This window comes from Periplaneta americana, chromosome 6 (assembly GCF_040183065.1).
Source record: "Periplaneta americana isolate PAMFEO1 chromosome 6, P.americana_PAMFEO1_priV1, whole genome shotgun sequence".
Classification (NCBI taxonomy): domain Eukaryota; kingdom Metazoa; phylum Arthropoda; class Insecta; order Blattodea; family Blattidae; genus Periplaneta; species Periplaneta americana.
Genome location: NC_091122.1, coordinates 54848545 through 54868433, shown reverse-complemented (window position 1 = coordinate 54868433; position 19889 = coordinate 54848545). Strand labels below are relative to the sequence as shown.

The window sequence follows — 19889 nt, the reverse complement described above, 5'->3', positions numbered from 1 at the left end:
ATTCATTAAAAAATGATCAAATATCAGTATTTTCTCATAACACAAAATAAAAAAAATATTAAGGAATGTAGTTGAAACATGAGTTTCAGCCATAAAATAAAAGAAGGAGAACATGAAAAAGTTAACAAGTTTATGAGTTATGAGGGAAACACTTCAACACTGCACAGTGAACTACAACCGTTATGAAATCTGAAAAAAAAAATATATATATATATTTTTTTTTTTAAATAGTAAAAATATTTTTATATAGCAGAAGGACAGATACTGTAATGGAGGAAAAAATGTTGAATATTTCCAAAAATTTTACTGCTGTAAGCTGTACCTAACCCTTAAGTTACATAGAACGTAGGTATTCAAAATTATTTTTATGTTTATTTATAGTTACTTCAATTACAAGGTCATATAGTGACTGTCTGTTGGGAATTATATATTTTATTTCCATTTTTCTTGCATAAAAGGCATAATGCCCAAACTTTTATCTTGGAACTTTTAAGTTTTTCATGTTTACTGGATTATTTGAACATGTTTTATGACTCAGATTTTGCTTCAAGTTCTGAATCACTTCGGTCAATAATATTCACACAGTCCATGATTGGAACATACCTAACACAATCAGCATTTTTTTATTTAAAAAATTTACACAAAGACAACACATTTTTTTTTTTTTTTGGCAGGATTTACTCCTGGTTTAGGAATATCACTCAAATTAAGATCTTGGCAACTTTGAAAAGGAGAAAGAACAGGTGATTCTACTGGCTTATGTCATATTTCTTGGCTGGTATTTTCCATCCTTTATGGACAGATACAGATAGGCCTACATACGTTTCACCATAATTTCGATGTTGTTTAGAAATTTCTTTTCCACAATTCTGCATTTCGTTTTCTTTTCTTCCCTTTATATTTACTCTCAACACAGTCAACACTTTCTTCTTCCGAGGTAATGGTTTGTTCATCAATCCCGGCCATCTTGCTTGGTATACAGTATAATCACAGTCTAGTACATATATCACGAAGCTCAATACGTAATAAATATGCATTCATAGATAGTTGCTAACCACTAGGATCGCTACTATCGCCCCATTACAAACAATGCGAAATAGTACCTGCACAGTCTATTGTTCCTAGTACCCTCATAAACTCAAGCTTCGTGACTGTATATACTGGACTGTGGCATAATGCTGTGCTTGACGTTGAAAGACGAGGATGCAAAAACAGCGTTGAGCATGACTATCTTTTATGGATTTCCTGCCATTTAGTGATGAGGTATTGAAGTAATTTTTATGGAGCTGATAGCTCATAGCCCAGATCACATATAGATTGCTCATTCCTATGTTAAAATCAGTTGCACTTTGAAGAGAACAACCGCCAGATTCGTCACCCGTCCGCCATAAACGAACACGAGATGGCAGTACAGTCGCTAATGCAATTCAAATGGGGGTTATGACGTGACTCTTTATGTAACAACTAGATCGCATCAAAGTAAACCTAACAAAAGTTGTTACCGTTAAAGCCTATAACGCAGAGCAATCTGGGTATATATGATCTAGGCTCATAGTTTGAAGAATGCAATGCATGCATTTATGTAATAACAGCGTTAGACACCAAAAGCTCTTGTTGCACCCAGGTATTCAATTGTCTGTTAATAATCGTGAATTGCTGAAACCCCACCTGCCCAGGCAATTCAGATTTTTTTCCCAGAAAATATTAAAGAAGATATAAGCTCATGTATGTCAAACATTAAAATTTATTATGCTTTAAAAAACTTAAATAACCAAATGCTTTTGAACGTAACACTTAATGACAAGAATTTTGCTCCGACTTAAAACAATGTGTCCTCTATGGTTTGGAGTGCGCTGAATCCGAAAATGCATCTCTTTTCTTCGTATCTCGTAAAGGTTTTAAAATATATTATGATTTATCTTTTCGATAAGCGCTCCTCCGGGAAACATCTGGTGCTGGTTGGAATTGTAAACCAAAACAAAAGTTGAAGCATTTTATGAGTTCATTACCTATTTTCGGGCTCTTATGGTTGTTGACACGTCCTTTTGTACTTCTAATAAATAAAGATATTGGTCACTTCTATTCAGTAAATTTCATAACAGTTCAAAGTGAGGTCTATGCAATGAACAAACAAGGGTGTGGTTTTCTGTATTTGAAAGATAAGTTTACCAGTTTCAGTAAAGGCAAATTAAAAGAGGGCATTATCATCGGTCCACAAATACACAAAGTTATGGCTGACACTTTGAGGAAAAACATTTTATTACAGAAAAAATGGCATGGCGCGCTTTCAAAGATGTTTGCTCAAATTTCCTTGAAAATTCTAGGCAGATTATATCGAACTTGTGGAAATCATATTAAGTGCATATGAGAAAATACACTTTTACATTCTCAATTGGATTTCTTTCCTCCTAACCTTGGAGCGGTAAGCGACGAGCATCGGGAAAGATTTCATCAAGAAATATCTGAAATGGAAGGAAGATATAAAGGAAGATCATCATCCAGCATGCTTGTAGACTATTGCTGGTTCCTTGTAAAAGACAGTCCTGGGTCTAGTTATAAACAGAAGTCATCCAGAAAATTCTTTTAATTGCCAAGTTCAAATTCCGAGATTTTCTCATTATACACATGAAATATTTTTATTGTTGTTGTGTTTTTTGTTTTAAACTATATAACATCAATTTTGTATCCAGTACACATTTTTCAAATATTATGAGCCATTTTGAATACTTAGTGTATTGTAATTTTTATCAGTAGCAGTGAAAAATAAAAAAAGAGAAGTTTTTTTTTTCATAAAAAATTCAATTCACTTTCCCCGGAATATGGTACCTGATGGGGCAATTTGGATTTTAAATTCAGATATAGGACACACACAATAGTAATATTCACCTATTTTTATTTCGGAGCAAGACCAAAAGTAAAAATTTGTTGTTCAGTGAATCAGTTTTTGTGACTCCTAAAAATTTACTCAACTGAAAGTATCGGGTTTCTGCAATTTACGATTCAATTGTACTAGAATTTGAGAGTTAAAATACGATGAAAATAATACTACTCACCCGCTGAAAACCCTGCGCTTATTTACAGGAGAACTGGTGGTAACAGCGCCAACGCCGCTGCCATCGCTTGTCCCGGGTTCTGTAACAAGATGAAACAACAGTCAGGTTTAGTATAAAGAAGTTAGCCTCTATCTATTGTATAACTGGATGCGATCATAAAACAAACAGTAACAAACAGAAGTAATAATGACAGGAGTCTCTCCCTAGATATACTTCATGAAGAAACTGACGCAGAATATGTAAATTATTCAGAATAACTACGTTTTGTATAATGAGGAATGTTACGTTATCGATTCTAAAAGTGTAGTCATCTGTACAACACTTGTGGTGGTGGTGGTGGTGGTGGTGGTGGTGGTGGTGGTGGTGGTGGTGGTGGTGGTAGCAGCAGCAGTAGTAGTAGGCCTATAGGACGCGCCACCGTTTTTGGCACGTGAAATAAGTAAAGGGAACCTTAAGTGCGAGTGTATTATACCTTGTCGTTATCGGCAACAGCATTCAGTAGAGAAAAGTCTATTGGAGAAACCCTTGATCACATATATAACAGATTGGACATCCCCAAGTTAAAAACGAAATCGCCAGAATCGTCACTGCCGATTAGTAACGACCGCTAGATGGAAGTACAGTTACTCAGTGCAATTCAAATGAGAGTTATAACGTGAATTCTTCTGCAGTCGCTAGTTGGTAGCATAGTGAAACTGATGAAATTTGTTGCCTCCAAAGCTCATAAGGCAGATGAATCTGTTAACATGTCATCTGGGGAGAAACGCAAGCCCATAGTTGTTTTGTGTCTAGTACAATTTTATTTTCTATGACTTCTACTTTCCACATGATTCATAGGTGTGCATCACTTCACAACTCTAGAATTTTTTATTGCGGTCAAACATATGGAAAGAAAGTAGGCTATAAGTGTTAAAGTAGAACTCGGTTTTATTCCACGCACGAAATATCGCCATTTTAGCAACATGTATCATTGCTTTGGAAAATTACATTCTACATGTGCGATCCATCACATAAAGTGAAAGTCGTAGGCAGCTAGACAGCGATCTATAACTACCGGAGAGTGGCCCGATTGTGGTTCTCTGGAGACCACATATTTAGAAGACCCATTTCGAAGATTACGAATTACATTAATGTCAGTCATTATGCATTCAATTGCGTTACACGACCTCCAACAGCACAGCCTGCGGGTGCTGCACTGTGTGGCAATCACACAGAAACATGTGTTCAGCACGAAGACAAGACGTTGCACTCGGCGAGGTTCTTCTTTTAGAGTCTGTAGCCTTGTACAGGGACATTTTATTTTTACTAACATTTTTAATATTAACTTGCCTATTTGCCTATACCTCTGGATCAACGTCGTTTGCTACCTCCTTCCACGACTGGAGTTCGATGATATTGGCGCAATATACAAAGAAATCACTTTACTAGCTATAGGAGGGAAGAAAAGTAGTTCATCCATTTACGTAAACTAGGAAATATTGCGCTTTTGAGTTTGATCATTTTCATTAGGTTTTTGTTTAAACAAAATACAGTACTGTATTAACAATGAGTGTTTTTACTCACGAACTGAGCTGTCCATGTGGACGTATTCATTATGCAGTGTATATTATACTCTCTACATCACATTAGCGTACAATATAGAGAATGAAGTTAAATTGAAAAATAACCATAATATGGATATTTAAACACATTTTTGAAAATGGTGGCCGTTAATTTCGATACAGGCTTCAGTTCTTTTTTGCATATTATCGCACTTACCTAATGCCAATTACCAGTTTCGTTCTTCGTACTAGTAACTCATGTTGAAATAATTCTGTACTTACTCTATTAAAGAGTACCTTACGTACTGTAAATTCAATCTTCACTTCTGTCCGACCCGAAAAGATAAAATTACTCAGACATACTATCTACTGTCCGTCCAAGTGGTTATGTCGCAGGGTCGTAGAAAGGGAGGAAATCACGTAACAGTTAATTACTTAACGAGGCCCTTTTATTTAAGTTATTTTAAACAGTTATATAATATTACGTAGACGACCAATTCCTAACAGAAATTAATGTTCTCAGAAAAGAGCTACGACAGCCCAGCTACTAGCTGGCGAATAAAAGCTGGTGGGGGAAATCGGGATAAGACGTAGGCAAATGGACGACAGTACCTGTGCGAAAATGATGCAATATTGAAAGCTCTTTCGTCACTGGAAAACGCGAACATATTTTTGGAACGTACTGTTTACTATGACCGTAAGGCTACTATGACTGCATATGCGGTCTTGGATCTGTGTGGAGAACGGTTGAACTTTATTAGTAGAAGGGGTGGGAGTGAAGTACATTCAAAAACTCAGGTACAATAAAAACTGACGTAATAATAAAATGATGTCCCTGTATAATAGTTGTGAATGCATGAAGTTGTGCCTTCAGGAGATTCGAGTATAGAGAAATACATAATAATTTTCCATTTTTAACATTTCCCAAAATACGCTTGAGATATGTTTTTTCCTGAGTCATCACAGCACTCACCAAACGAATGAGTAGGCCTACATACCCAAGCGACTTTTCTTTTTGTTTATATTCCACATACACTGCTCAAAAAAGTATATGGGACAATAAGTTATACACTAATATTCTTCCGTGTTTCTTGTGTATTTTGTGCTAAATTTCTGCTAGTGGCATCAATGAGATACTTCTTTAACGATGTCACGACAATGTCAACAACAATGAATTGTTTATTTATTCTGTAAATATTATGTCGGCGTTGCGCTGGGTTCTTAAATTTTATCGTCAAGTGAGATGTACTGGCTGAAAAATAATAGAGGAGAAGGTGGAAATATGGGCTACCATTTTGTTTTCCTCATAATAATGGAAAATGTTATGGCATATTGCTTGGAAATCTTTATTCACATACAAAGTAATCATTCACATACAACTTTTCCAGTCTTAAAGGTCAATATTTGCAATAGATCTTTGCATATAATTACTTTTTGAAAGAAAGACGAACTGGTCCTATATAGGTAGTAGGGTCTAAATATGGGCTACCACAAAAATGTGAAAATAAAATTGGAAAAAACAAAGATATATAAGTAGGGAACCTGTATCACATCAATGGCAATATTCTGTAACAAATAACGTAAATCACGATAGTGAAAATACACGATGTGTTAACATGCTGGTAATATGGGCTACCTATCCCATATTTGACACATAGCGGTAGCCTATATCGACTCATTAAGATTATATATGGCAATTGTTGTTCTAAATAAATATTACTCTCATTCCATGTGCTAGAGCTATTCTCAATCAGTAAAACACATCAAGCGTGATTTCTAAACACAAAATATATTTCTTTCAATAAAATTGAAACTACATACCTGCAAAAACTTTGAAATTAATTAAAAACACAAAGATCACACCACAAAGGCAACTGGTTTGTCTCTTTGAGCACTCAGACTGATGGACACGAGATGTACTTTTAGAGCTTTTTCGCTAGGTAACAACACCATATATAGTAAAAAACGAGGTAGCCCATATTTCCACCTTCTCCTCTAGATATACACTTCAATCACAACATCAATTAGAGGATAATTTTTGTCTTATGGATTATGAAATAGAACAAATTATGTATTTGTTACTTAGATTTTTAGCAGTGTACATTTGGTTCAATTTACATTGTGCAAATAGTTCATAGTAGAGATGAAAACTGTAGAATGAGGAATAAAGTCTTTTAAAATATAAAAATGTTATGTTTACATCTATATTCCAGGGAGCACGAAGCCGTATTCACATATATTACCCCTATTCTTTTCCCTTTCCGTGTATTAGAGGCCTTACCGGGTGCCAGGAGAATTTTCTTGATGGTAAAGATGGCAAGCATAGCGATTTATTATCCATAATACTACAGCCGATTATCTGCAAAGGTGGAAGTCTTAAAGTCTGTGGTCTTCCATGACCTGTAATAGGGATAATCTATTTTTTTTAGTACTAACATTACAATATCACATCGGAATGGCAATTGTTAATTCCCCTTTTATAATACTGTCATCATTAAGGGTGTAATTATGTGTTTAAGGATGTAATTATGTGTCTATAAGGATGTAATTATGTGCCTTATTTGAGCTGTTGCATTAGTGGAGCGTGGTGAGTCAGTGAAGTTATGGTTTTACAGTGCAGTGAATAGTTCCGATCAGTGATAATTTATAGTGTCAATGAAATGTGTTCTATAGTGTCAGTGAAATGTGTCCTAAAGTGCCAGTGAGTGAGATGAGAGTTATGTGAAAGATTATTATCAGTACCAATGTGAAACTTATGTAGGGCCTATAAATATGTAGGTTGTGTTGTAAAATTAGGTTCACTTATTAATTAGGTTATATTATATATTATTATTAATTGTAATGTGTATTGTATAATTGTATTGTGTATTGTAATTTCATTGTGTATTGTTTATATTGTGTATACCACTGTCACCGGGTGCTTGCCCACTTGCAGTGTAAATAAATACATACATTAATACAGCACAACCAATCAGGTACAGATCGACGTCAGACATTTGTAAAGTCTCTGACAAGCAAACATTCTGATGGGGCAGATAAAAAATTTATTTTTTTTTCTTTCACCATATTAATAATGTTAAAACAAGTGCTTATACAAATTTTTGTCACTCGACCGCAATTATTAGGCCGTCCAGAAAGTGATTTTCCCTGGTGTCGTTTACAGAAAAAAAAGCACAATTACGTGGAAAGATTTATTGAAACAGATATAACAATTGTTGCGCTATTCGTCAACATATCCTTCACTGGAATTGAGACATTTGTTATACCTACCATGGAATCAATTTTTGTATCCCTTTTTGGGATCGGAACCAGCGTTTGACAGCCGTCTGCACCTCTCTGTCGATCCCATGATATGACAAACATCTCAATTCCGGTGGTGAATATGTTGAAAAATAGCTCAACCAATTGTTGTGTCTGTTCCAAAAAGTTTTTGCAATGAAATTGTGTTTTCTTTCTGTTAACGGCCCCTGGCGACGTTATTTTTTACGGCCCTCGTAATTGCGGTCGAGTGTATAAGCACTTCTTTTGACATTATTAATATGTTCAAAGAAAAAAAATTAAATTTTTTATCTGCTCCCATCAGAATGTTTTCTTGTGAGCTGAATGTCAATTTCGACTTTGAGATAGTAGTTTTCCCATCCCTGAAGTTTATTTTAGCCAATCAACACAACATTGTTCTCTCATAACCGTTATAACGAGTTCTGCAGGCCACGATCCGAGAGTGCGGCAGAATGAAAGCAAAGCTAGCGTTACGCAGCCAGCTGAAATATAATGTGGCCGGCCTGTTGTCTAATTGAAGCTGTGGATGCAGTCGTGACGAGAACAACATTTAAATAGTAGGCAGATAACGAATACAACATCGTCATCAAATTTCGCAACAATAGTTCAATATGAGCGGTCGTATTTCACCACTACCATCATTAGAACAGCCGCAGCTGTCAGATTTCTAACAATCCAAAGCGGAGCATTATGCATATGGGATGTTACATTAGTTCGTTTACAGTACCACGGGATGATGGAAGAAGAGGTAAAGAGAGACAATTCTCTTATGTGATAATAATCCGGCAGATGCGCCGTTTTTCCACTAGAAACGCTTACTGTTTGGATCGCATATACATCGGAGAAGTTTTTCAAACTGTCATTTACCTCAGTACAGAAATGATATCTGCGTACCAGAAGATGCTCTGGTATTCCTAAAAATATCGGATGTTTCGCGAATAATTGCTACACTACGCGAGCAGTCAGTTCCTTAACAATATCTATTGGTGTCTCATAGGTAAGACATCTCTTCTCCCCGCACAAAATACAATATGAAATCGGGCGATCGAGGTGGACAAGATACAGGTACATGCCCAATCATGTCATACAATAAATTTGAAACGTTGCCAAAACATGCAGGTGCGACCTAACCCGTAAACGCCCCAAGCGGCAAAAGGACGCATCTGTCGGATTATTGTCACATGTAAAAACTCATCTTTATCTCCTCCATCATCCGTTGTAAAAGGAATCATTTAAAGTTATTGAAACTACAAAAGAGGGCAGTAAGAATAATTTGTAATGTTGATAACCGTACACATTGTAAACCTTTATTTCGGAGACTTGAAATTTTAACTGTACCGTCTTTGTATATTTTAAGTTGTTTAATGTATGTACAAACAAATATTAATAATTTTACTACAAATAGCTCAGTACATAGCTATTCTACAAGGCATAAAAATGATTTAAGAAAAGGACAATGTAATTACACTACTACTAATAGCAGCTTTGTAGAGATTTGTAAGAAGTTATATAATGTTTTACCCGGCAATATTAGACATTTAAGCTTGAGGCTTTTTAAGAAAGAAATTAAAAATAAATTAATAGAGTTGTCATTATATAATATTGATGAGTATTTTAACTCTATAGAGCTGTATAACTTTTAGGGAGAATTGTCCGTATGATATTATATAATGTAATTATTTCATTGTATGTAACTTATGAACTTATTGCTTACTTGTAAATCATGACATTTTCCTATGCTGTATTGTACAGTCTTTGGAATGAAATGTTAAAAAAAAAACACTATCGATATGCTATAGAGAGCTATACGATAGCAAAATGTTTGTGTGGATTTATATACAGCAATGCATTTTTCATCCAGAATATATAGTACCGGTACTACACACAAAATAAGTAAAGTGGAAGATTATTAAAATTAAAACATTTTAAACTCGTTCAAATGACGAAACTTTTCCACTATATATGCATATTTCATTTCCTTATTGCTAAAAAGATGGCAGACATAATCGCGTGACACATTTAAATGGTTCGTGGTTGTGAGATTTCAAATAATCTTAGAACACCGCTTGATGAGAATTATATTAGCACAACCATACAACAAAGAAATTGAACTATCAGTAAATATCGCAATGAGTACAAAATTAAAGGAAATAAATCTAGCAATCGCTGTTCAAGCCAATAGTAATATCCATCACGTGATCTGAAGGTAGAAGTGACTGACCAGAAATTAGTTTCTGCGTCGCGGACAAATCACATGGCGACATCTCTACTGGACTACGCGGTCTAAGGCGTGCTCTCTTAGGCGGTGCGGTTCGAAGGCTCGTGGGTTCGATTCCTGTCTCGGACATGGATGAACATCCTTCCGCCTTCGTTAATGTTCTGTCCTGAGTGTGTCTTTGTGGAGGCTTCTACGCTCTGATGATCCCAGGCTAGGGAAGGCCCACATATGTGTCGGTGTCTAATGTGTGTGTGGTCCACAGAATCGTCCCCTTTCCTACACGCATTGGTATGCAAGTCCTATTACAGCACAAGGTTAAACGAAAAAGAAAAAAAAAATGTACAAGATACTCAAAACTTTTGATTTTAGTACAGTAGAGCATCGATTATCCGAATACCGATCAACCGAAACATCGGTTAACCGAAAGCATTCCAGTCGGCAAATTTGAATCTGCGCGCGCGCCATGTAGAAGTTTCGCTAGCGCTGTTTGCGAGATTTAGCGACAAAAAAAAAAAAAAAAAAAAAGACTTCTTTTCTTAAACTGTAGGCCTACTTTACTGGCCGTTTTGAACTTGTCAAACTACGCTAGTCAGTTTTCTATGTTATTTGTAAGACGTGTGATATAAAATATATACTGTACGTACAGTTTTGTGTTTAATATCGGTGTTTCTTTGTTTCATACTGCTCCTATAACACCGGTACAATTTGTTTTCGTAAATGATCGGTTATCCGAATACTTCCCCACCCGTCCCCAATTGTTTCGGATAATTGATGCTCTACTGTAATTCCAAATTTTTCACTAAATGGATAAATACATTAACATGAAACAAGACAGATAAAAATTTTACAAATTGACACTTGAAAATACGGTACATGAAGTCTAAGCCATAAAACGTTTAAGCTGTATAATTCGTTACAGTCTTATCTTAAAAAATTGAACAATGAACAACCAATTTACTGTAGAGATTAAAAGCTTATTGGGTTTAGAATATTATCAGCGTTAGTTTATCAACTTCGTTCTGTAATAACAGCTGTAATAATTATTTACATTGGCGTTAGCCGGTCAAGTACCTTAGCTGATGGAGCAACTGGTACGGACTGCCACCGGTTTGTGGCAGGATTATTCTCGTTGCTAAAATTTCCATAATGGTCCCGAGGACCACTCAGCCTCCTATCACATTGAGTATTACTCCACCGAGGCCAGTGGAGTCCTGCAGTCCGGAGTGCCACTTGTACTGCTTCTGCGTTCGTATAGCGTCATCGCGATAGTTCATATTACGCCCGGGGCTCCACTCGCCTCGGTCGAGTAATACTAGAGGTAAAAAGGCGATCGGAGGGTGGTGTTGTGCGCCTTCTGACGTTTAAAGCTTTTTATAAATCTAAACATAAAGTACTAGCTAATTTTGTTTTTGTACAAAACCTTCTAGAGTTTTACAGTCAAACAATACTGTTCATTATACAGAGTAGACCTATTACTTCTATTTACAAAATGGACTAGGCCTATTCCAATGTGTTTATTTTTATTTTTATTATGTACATTTTATTGAATTATCGGCTTCTGATTTCATGCATATGAACCGTTGAGAGCAGAAGTGATGTAAGTCAAAAATGGGTAATAGTAATGAGGGTTAAAGTAAACATTCTGTAAAATACAGCATAAAGCAGCAATTAATATTCAATTTATTTAAACTATTAGTAGTCAGTGGATAGCACGAAGGACATATTAATTGCTACTTTGTGCTTTATTTTACAGAATGTTTACTTTAAACCTCATCACCCAATTTTGACTTACACCACTTTTGCTCTGAACGGCTCATATTTGATTCTAACAACATTAATATGTAGGCCTATTCCACTGTATTTATTTTTATTTGATTAGGTAAATTTTTATTTAACTGCCTCTTTGATCTCATTATATAAATCGTATCTATTTGTACTACCCGTTTCAGCTTAGCTTACCGTTGAGAGTGTGGTCGCTACTGTCGATGTTTACACGAGAACATCGGTGACTGCGGGACGTGAGACGAGTTGCGGGGTAGTAAGCATTATATTGTTCGTGTCGTATGGACCAAAGAATATTAAGGCTGCTTTAGACGAAGACTATATTATTTGAAGCAAGAATGGAACCGATTTCATTAAGTCGAACAGGATCCTTTGAAGTCTTTCGCATCCTACAATAATATGTATTGTATTCTATTTAATTATAGGTCTAATGCTAATAATAATTATTACTGCTATATACTGGTAATATGTAGCACGTATGGGCGAATCCAGAAATGCATATAGAGTGTTAGTAGGGAGGCCGGAGGGAAAAAGACCTTTGGGCAGGCCGAGACGTAGGTGGGAGATAATATTAAAATGGATTTGAGGGAGGTGGGATATGATGATAGAGACTGGATTAATCTTGTTCAGGATAGGGACCAATGGCGGGCTTATGTTAAGAGCGGCAATGAACCTCCGGATTCCTTAAAAGCCAGAAGTAAGTAAGTAATATAATGGTAGTATATTATAAATACAATAACTCATTTTTCTGCTCTTTTTACACTTTTTTCTAATTGAAATATTGCCCTCCCCTTTCTTTATCTCCACAGAATTTCATTAAGCTTTGAGAAATATAAACTTTAGGAGATGCTTCCTTCTTTAGAGTAGTTTCCATATTTTGTCACAATTCCACTCTCAGTTTCACATTATATTCTGTGTGACAATTCCACACTCACATTGTAAATTATATTACAGATTTGGTTGCATTAAAATGAAACTGAACATAATTCAATGCACAGTAATTTTCTGTTGTAACTAAACTAATCACTAATAAAATATAAAATGCCTGAACAAATTATAAACACGCAATACAACTGTAGCCAAGGTCTACTGATCATGCCCAGTCTGGCAGATCATACGTAGACTAATAGACAAAGCTCGGAAGTTGGGGACTTGTGTCTTTGAACGTGGCTAAGCGACCGGACTTCAATGTCAACAAACTCCCGCTTCCAGCACGGAGGTACTGTCAGGTCTGCTATAAAAATGGTTCCTGGCTGGAACAACATAATGATAATATTATGATAGGTTGAAACATCTAATTTTATAGCATATATATAACTAAACATGCAAAATACATCAAATTTACAGTTCTGCTCTGTACATTTCATTACAGTGTATGACTACATGCATTCGAAGATTTTCGAACCCATAAATTCTTCGTCTGTTAGTTAAACACGATTTGAAACGAAGGAAACTTATTTCCACGTCACATGAAGTGACGGGAGCAAACTTTAATTTTTTTATTTTATTTATTTTAACTAGCTACCTAGTGAGTACAAATTGCATTTATAAAATAAAAATGTTTCTAGCCACTACCGTAAGAGTCAGGCTCGTGTACGGTGTGGTCTTAGTGAATAATATAACATAAAATTTACAAGGACAGTTTACTAAATACAGTAATTAACTTAATTCAAACCAATAAGTACAACACAAGAGCAAGAATAAAGAAGAAAGGGAAAACGAGAGAAAAATACACATTTAATATAAATTGACAATCCGACAGAAGCCAGTGATATTCAATAAAAACATGAATATAGTCGATAGAAATAAAAGGTAAAAAAAGTACATTTGTTACTATTATATATCATGGATAATTTTACAAAATTCTTTTTTAAAAGTTTCAATTTTAAAAAATTTCAAATTTGGAAAATGGTTTGAAATTTTGAAGTCTTGGGCCTAAATAAAATACTGAATATTTCACTGTCACTGTTTCCTGTTCGATTTTCAGCAGATCTCGTATCTGAGAAAGATAAGTATATCCTAAATTTTTCTCGCAAATAGTTTTCAATTAGTGTATCACTACTAGGGAAGGTCCCTCTACGACTTGATCCATGGCTATGGACAAATTCTCCATCAATTTAAAGGACTGCAATGTCTTTCAATGAATGCCCGTTTCCAGCTCTAGTTTATGTGGTACAACTTACAAGATATAAACTCTGCATTAGAAGAAAATAATGTATCTCCTCAGAATTCCTCCACGAAATTCTGTACCTAAAATTTAAGAAATGCATTTTCAAACTTCCATAACACCCATTCGAATAACACGTATTTTCTAATTCCTCAAACAGACCGTTTACCTGTAATTCTCTTAATGTCATTGGCTTCGACGTGACACAGTTTATTCGTTCGTCTTCTTGCCATTCGATGTGACCACTTTCTTAGTACAAACGACTGTCCCTGAGCACTTGCAGCGTGAGCTTTGTGTACGTTATGCCTGTAACCTTACTCAAGCACACGACACACAAGTCCCCAAGATCCGAGCTTTGCTAATAGACTGTTCTTCTACGGCGACTGTTCAATGCGTGACTAACAGTCAGAACAGTCAGTTCATGAAGACGCCACCGGTAACGTGAGCAGAAACGGGTACTAATTACTTAAATCCGATACAGTTGTATGTTCAACAGCTATGTTGGCAACTTTAATCCTGATTGAGTATTGAGTATAAGAGAAGGCCCTACGACCCTATGGCTTTAACTCTGTCAGGTTAAATAAAGTCATCATTATTAAATTACACGCACTCACTTATTTTAATCCCTTGCTCAGATTAATACGATACATTTAATGGAATTTTTTTTCTGGGACATGCAAACAAATTTAAATAATAATAATAATAATAATAATAATAATAATAATAATAATAATAATAATAATAATCAGTGCTTTTCTTCTGGAGAAAAATGTGGTGGAATTCTGTGTAGAATATTTTATAGCGAACCGGGAGATGATTACTGTTCACTGCACGGGGATTCTGTCGTTTTTAATTTCCTTTTCGTCCAGCTGAGACTTTCAAGGTCTAAGCGGAATTCAAGGAAAAATTATATTAAAAACATAATTATTCACACATATTTCGGTTCCATAATGAAAAAAGCAATAAAAAGGTGCCGGAACGCCGTCCCAGAGTGTTCAGCCAGAAAAAAAAAACCACTGATAATTTTTATGTAGTGTCGGACATCCAGTGTTGTAGATAGATAGATGTTAACACCCAATCGAAAAAAAAGCAACAACTTGAGTGGGATTAATAAAAACAAAGGTATTTGTTAAAAATCCCAACCTATCTATGCTGAATGTCCGATAAAAGATTTTTATTATCGTGTCTGAAAACTGACCTATTTAAAGTAACGTGAAGTCTGCGGTTGGTGGGTTGAACAAAGTTTCTCTATACATGGCCTTATGATTGACTGGTCAAGATGTAAATCATGTTCAAGATGCAGCAGTCTGTAACTTAGTTTGGATTTCACTATTTTCATGGTAGAAAATGCTGATTCACAAAAGCATGACTTGAGAATGGCAGTTCTAAACGACTTTTTAGTTTATTCGGCACCATTGACAAAACATTTCCGCATATAAGACACTCGGGATTTTGTTTATATTCATCTCCACGCCACGTAAAACCATATTGCATGTATTCATCACTACATTTACGAAACGCAGTACGTTTTTGTGAACCTTGAAGGGAATTTTCGCTCACATTATTTGAATTAGCACTGCTGTCACCTAACCCAGAACTTGATTCAGATTGCCTTTTTCGAATTAAAATTTTTTCCTTGATAAAATCTAAATAAAGCACTTTTGATAAAATAGTCGCACTATCACCCGCTCACACGTATATACTAAAACTGACCAATATGTTCTGACGATTCTAAACTCAGTTTCTTACTAAGCGGGAAGAGTAAACGAATTACTAAGCATTGTTGCAGGTGTTCACTTTCATTGGAATTATCGCCAGGCAGAAAAATTAAACTGAGCATTATTGCAGGTGTTCACGTTTCATTGGTAAAGTCTGTCTCAAAATAAAATGTACCGTATCAGAGACTTCGTAGTAAATAAAAAAAATGCGTTGCAAAGAGACTTTCTGGATGGCATAAAATTTATTTTTCAATTCCAAAATTTCGCGACACACTCCATAGGGCTGCACGACACACCGGTTGGGAATCCCTGGCATAAAGATCTTCTAGTGAAAGAATTAAAATAATAATATCTTTAAGGACAAATTTACATGCTCAGGACGAGAATCGAACACGGGACCCCATGATTTATAGTTACGAATGCAGACCGCTAGATCAAGAATCTGTATGTTGTAAAATCTGCTTATTATATCTTTATTTTTAATAGCATTGATAGGTAACATCTTCTGTTGTTACTGCAACTAGAAGAATCTTGGTGTAACCCTAGATCACATATGTAACAGATAGCTCATCCCTATGTTAAAATCGGCAGCACTTTGAAGAGAACAACCGCCAGGATTGCCACCCGTCCGCCGTAAACGAACACGAGATGCCAGTACAGTAGCTAATGCAATTCAAATTGGAATTATGACGTGGCTCCTTATGTAACAACTAGATGGCAGCGTAGTAAACCTGACAAAAGTTGTCACCGTTCAAAGCCTATAAGGCCGATCTATCTGGGTGTATATGATCTAGGGTGCAACTAAGGCTGCATTGTATTCTTGGCTTGGCTTTACATGAGCTAGATCGGCGACGGATCCGTATACTTAGACACGATATGGTCCATTGTGCGCCTTATATTCGAGTAGCCTGGGTAGCATTCGTGAATCCGACAGGTGGGCCATCCTGCCTCAGTCCCTGATAGAGCTAAGTTCCGTTTCGCGGACGAGTAGCCTGATAAGCCCCGGGGGCCCGGAGCCCTAAGCCCTTCCTGATCAGCCGACACTGACAGGTGGGCCATCCTCATTCAGACCCCGAAAGAGCCAGGTCCCGTCTGCATACGAGAACGTGATAAGTCCCAGGGCCCAGAGCACCAAGCCCTTCCCATATCGTACAGGAAACCCGTACTATCCCCAAAACATCAACCCCGCCTATTTTTAATTTTGCGAATGATAGTTGAAATGAGGGGGAAGGTGGGGAGTGTTTGGTAGAATGTTAAAGGGAAACGGGAGTACTCCGAGAAAAACTCTCTGCAACATCTGCTTTGTCCACCACAAATTTCATTACGACCTTGCCGAGGATCGAACCCGGGCATTCTACGAATGCTGCTAGGAAAACTATCGTATTATACACTGCTATTTAGTAGGTAATTTAACGCAGCTTTATAACACTAATCTTTAATAATATTTTCTCTAATGTTTTAAACAAAGACCTAGAAAATGAGTCTAATTGAATTATTCTTATTTTTGGGAATAATCATAAGTAATTTAGTATTACACTACGTATATTGTTTCGGGGGGCGTGGTAGCGTTGAGACTAAGGCGTAATGCTGCAAGCTGGAAGGTCGCGGGTTCTATTCTCGATGGGTTCCTAGATTTGTCCATTCATCTAATCCTTCCAGCCCGGCTATGGCCCTGGGATCTACTAAGCCTCTAACGCAGCAGTGACCAAAGCGGGTGTCGTGATTACATCGTGTAATCACAGACATTCAGACGGGTACGAGAAGTTTCCTGTACATTGTTATGTGTTTCATTCACGTACTAAACTACTAAAGGCAAGTAGTGGCGGTATCATGTCGCTCTACAAACTCTGTCTCTACAAGCAGTAAGAGGTGTTTTCGTAAAGAATGAGGAGGAAAACTTCTTTGTTGCTCTGTCGAACAAAATGTAATATGTTTACATTGCTCAACGGTTCAATTAGGAGTATATAGAAACATTAATTGCCACGCTGAATAATGTATTATTATTATTATTACTGACCACTAAGTATGTGTTTCTATAATTCTTCTGTACGTGCATGAATATTGAAAAACCCCATACTATCCCCATTCTTCTCCCTAGAAGGATTAAAAATTATTAGGTTTTATCTCAATTTTAATCTTCTTAATCTTTAGATGAGGGTAACTATTTATTACATATTTATTTAATAATAATAATAATAATAATAATAATAATAATAATAATAATAATAATGTAGAAAAACTGTTTCAATATTATGTGCCAACGAACTGTTAAACGCCAGAAATTGACATGTCTTAAATCATAGCGAGGAAGAGAAAGATGACATAAATAAATGTACTAAGGAAGTGAGCCACCGAATGGGGTTTGAAACATCTTGTGCTCTAAAGCCTTTTAATAGAACAGAATTTCTCAAAAGAGTAATGGTTAAAATAGCTTAAATAACTTCTCCATAAGAAGTTTTTAATTTTGAAAACCTACGAATTGAATTAGCATGAACAATTGCTCCAGCAGTAATTCTCATTTTTATTGCAGTACCATCCCGCAATTAATTGCTTCTTATTTAAGATAGATAGAATAATCAATACTTTTTGAATGCAACCCAAATGTTATATTTAACTACTACCCTATGATAAGTACCGAGAGAAAAATTTAGAAAATTCCTGATTATATTCAAGGGGAAGATTTAAAAAAGAAGCAAGAAAAATCGTATATTATTCACTGGCTCTTGATGACAGCAGTGACATTACTGATACAGCAAAGTTTGAGATTTTTATCGGCGGGATTGATCAATATGTTAGTACAGGAACCACCACTGGTTGTAGTTTTCATGCCAAGTACCTTTCCTCCGTCTCCTTACTTCATAGGCTGTCTGTCACATGTAATCACTGCAGCTCGAGTTTTGGTCACCGCTGTTCTAATGGAAATGACTACCAGGGCATTTCTTTGGGGGTAAAGACAGCGGGCACAGACTGACATCCCTACTGTCATTAAATACCGATTGTCTGCAAAGCAGTGGCGGCTGATTGAGGCACGTGAGGCCGGGCCTCAGTCACCTGGCTTAACTGAAATCAAATTTTGTGTTTTTTATATAATATATTAGTTATTTGAATGAAGCATATATCGCTGTAGAAGCATTTGAAAACTTTGATGTATATAGAACTGTTTTGCAGTAAAATTTGTTCCTGAGGCCGGAATCGCTCGTGCCGGGTCTGGCTTGTGATGTATGTAGACCTGTTTTGCAGTAAAATTTGTTCCTGAGGCCAGAATCGTTCGTGCCGGGTCTGTCAATGCATTTCATGTCCTTTCTTGGGCTTTGAGTTTACGCTTAAAACGTTGTAGCTGAGGCACAATTCGGCTGGCCTGGTCAGGTTTCACTCGTCCCATCCATGGGCCGGCCTCAAGGGTAGAGTGGGGTGGGAATAGCAGTGGTGACTTGTCTTCCTAACTAGGCCATAAATAACAAAATTCCAGCTCTTTGGCAGGCAGAGACCCACTCTATTCTCTTCCCTTATGTCTTAGTTTATGACATAAGCGAGGGTGTTCTACTATTGTACTTCGTAGTACAGTAGTGAATCTGGGCCAATGTTATATATTTCGGGAAAATATAAACAGAAACAAATGAGAGAAATAATGCTGGAGAAGTTAATTCATTGTTAGAGTGTCCTTTTTCGAGAAGAAATAATACTGAAAGAAAGGAAGTTTTAAATAAAGAGAGAGAGAGAGTACCGAGATACCTACGACATCGCCGACAATTTTTCTGACAGGTAATCTTAAAACGCGAGTTTCTATTGCATCCTGGTATGGGCAACATAAATGGTTATGTGGTAATGTGAGGCAAAATAGACTTCTCTTGGCCTTGTTTGTTGCTGTCAAAGGAAAAAAATAAAAAGAAAAGGAAGAAAGGGGAATTTCAACACACAATATGGGTTGCTTCATCACACTGAAACTCACAGCATAACAGCTTATTTGGTGAGTAAAATTATTATTTTTCATTGATAGTAATAAGAATAGACTAATAATAATAATAATAATAATAATAATAATAATAATAATAATAATAATAATAATACAGTAATAATGATATTAATAATATAATAACAATAATAATTAATATCATAAACAAACATTTCCTA

The 19889-nt window shown here is 36.1% G+C and overlaps 1 protein-coding gene across 6 annotated transcripts in view; it reads right to left on the bottom strand.

Moving 5' to 3' along the window:
- The window catches only part of trio (trio Rho guanine nucleotide exchange factor), a 2234512-nt gene that overhangs the window by 162871 nt on the left and 2051752 nt on the right, over positions 1–19889 (bottom strand). For all 6 annotated transcript variants that reach the window (XM_069828117.1, XM_069828118.1, XM_069828113.1 and 3 more), the window contains one exon: positions 3054–3132. In XM_069828117.1, the coding sequence (XP_069684218.1) occupies positions 3054–3132 (79 nt within the window). The remainder of the gene's footprint in view (positions 1–3053; positions 3133–19889) is intronic.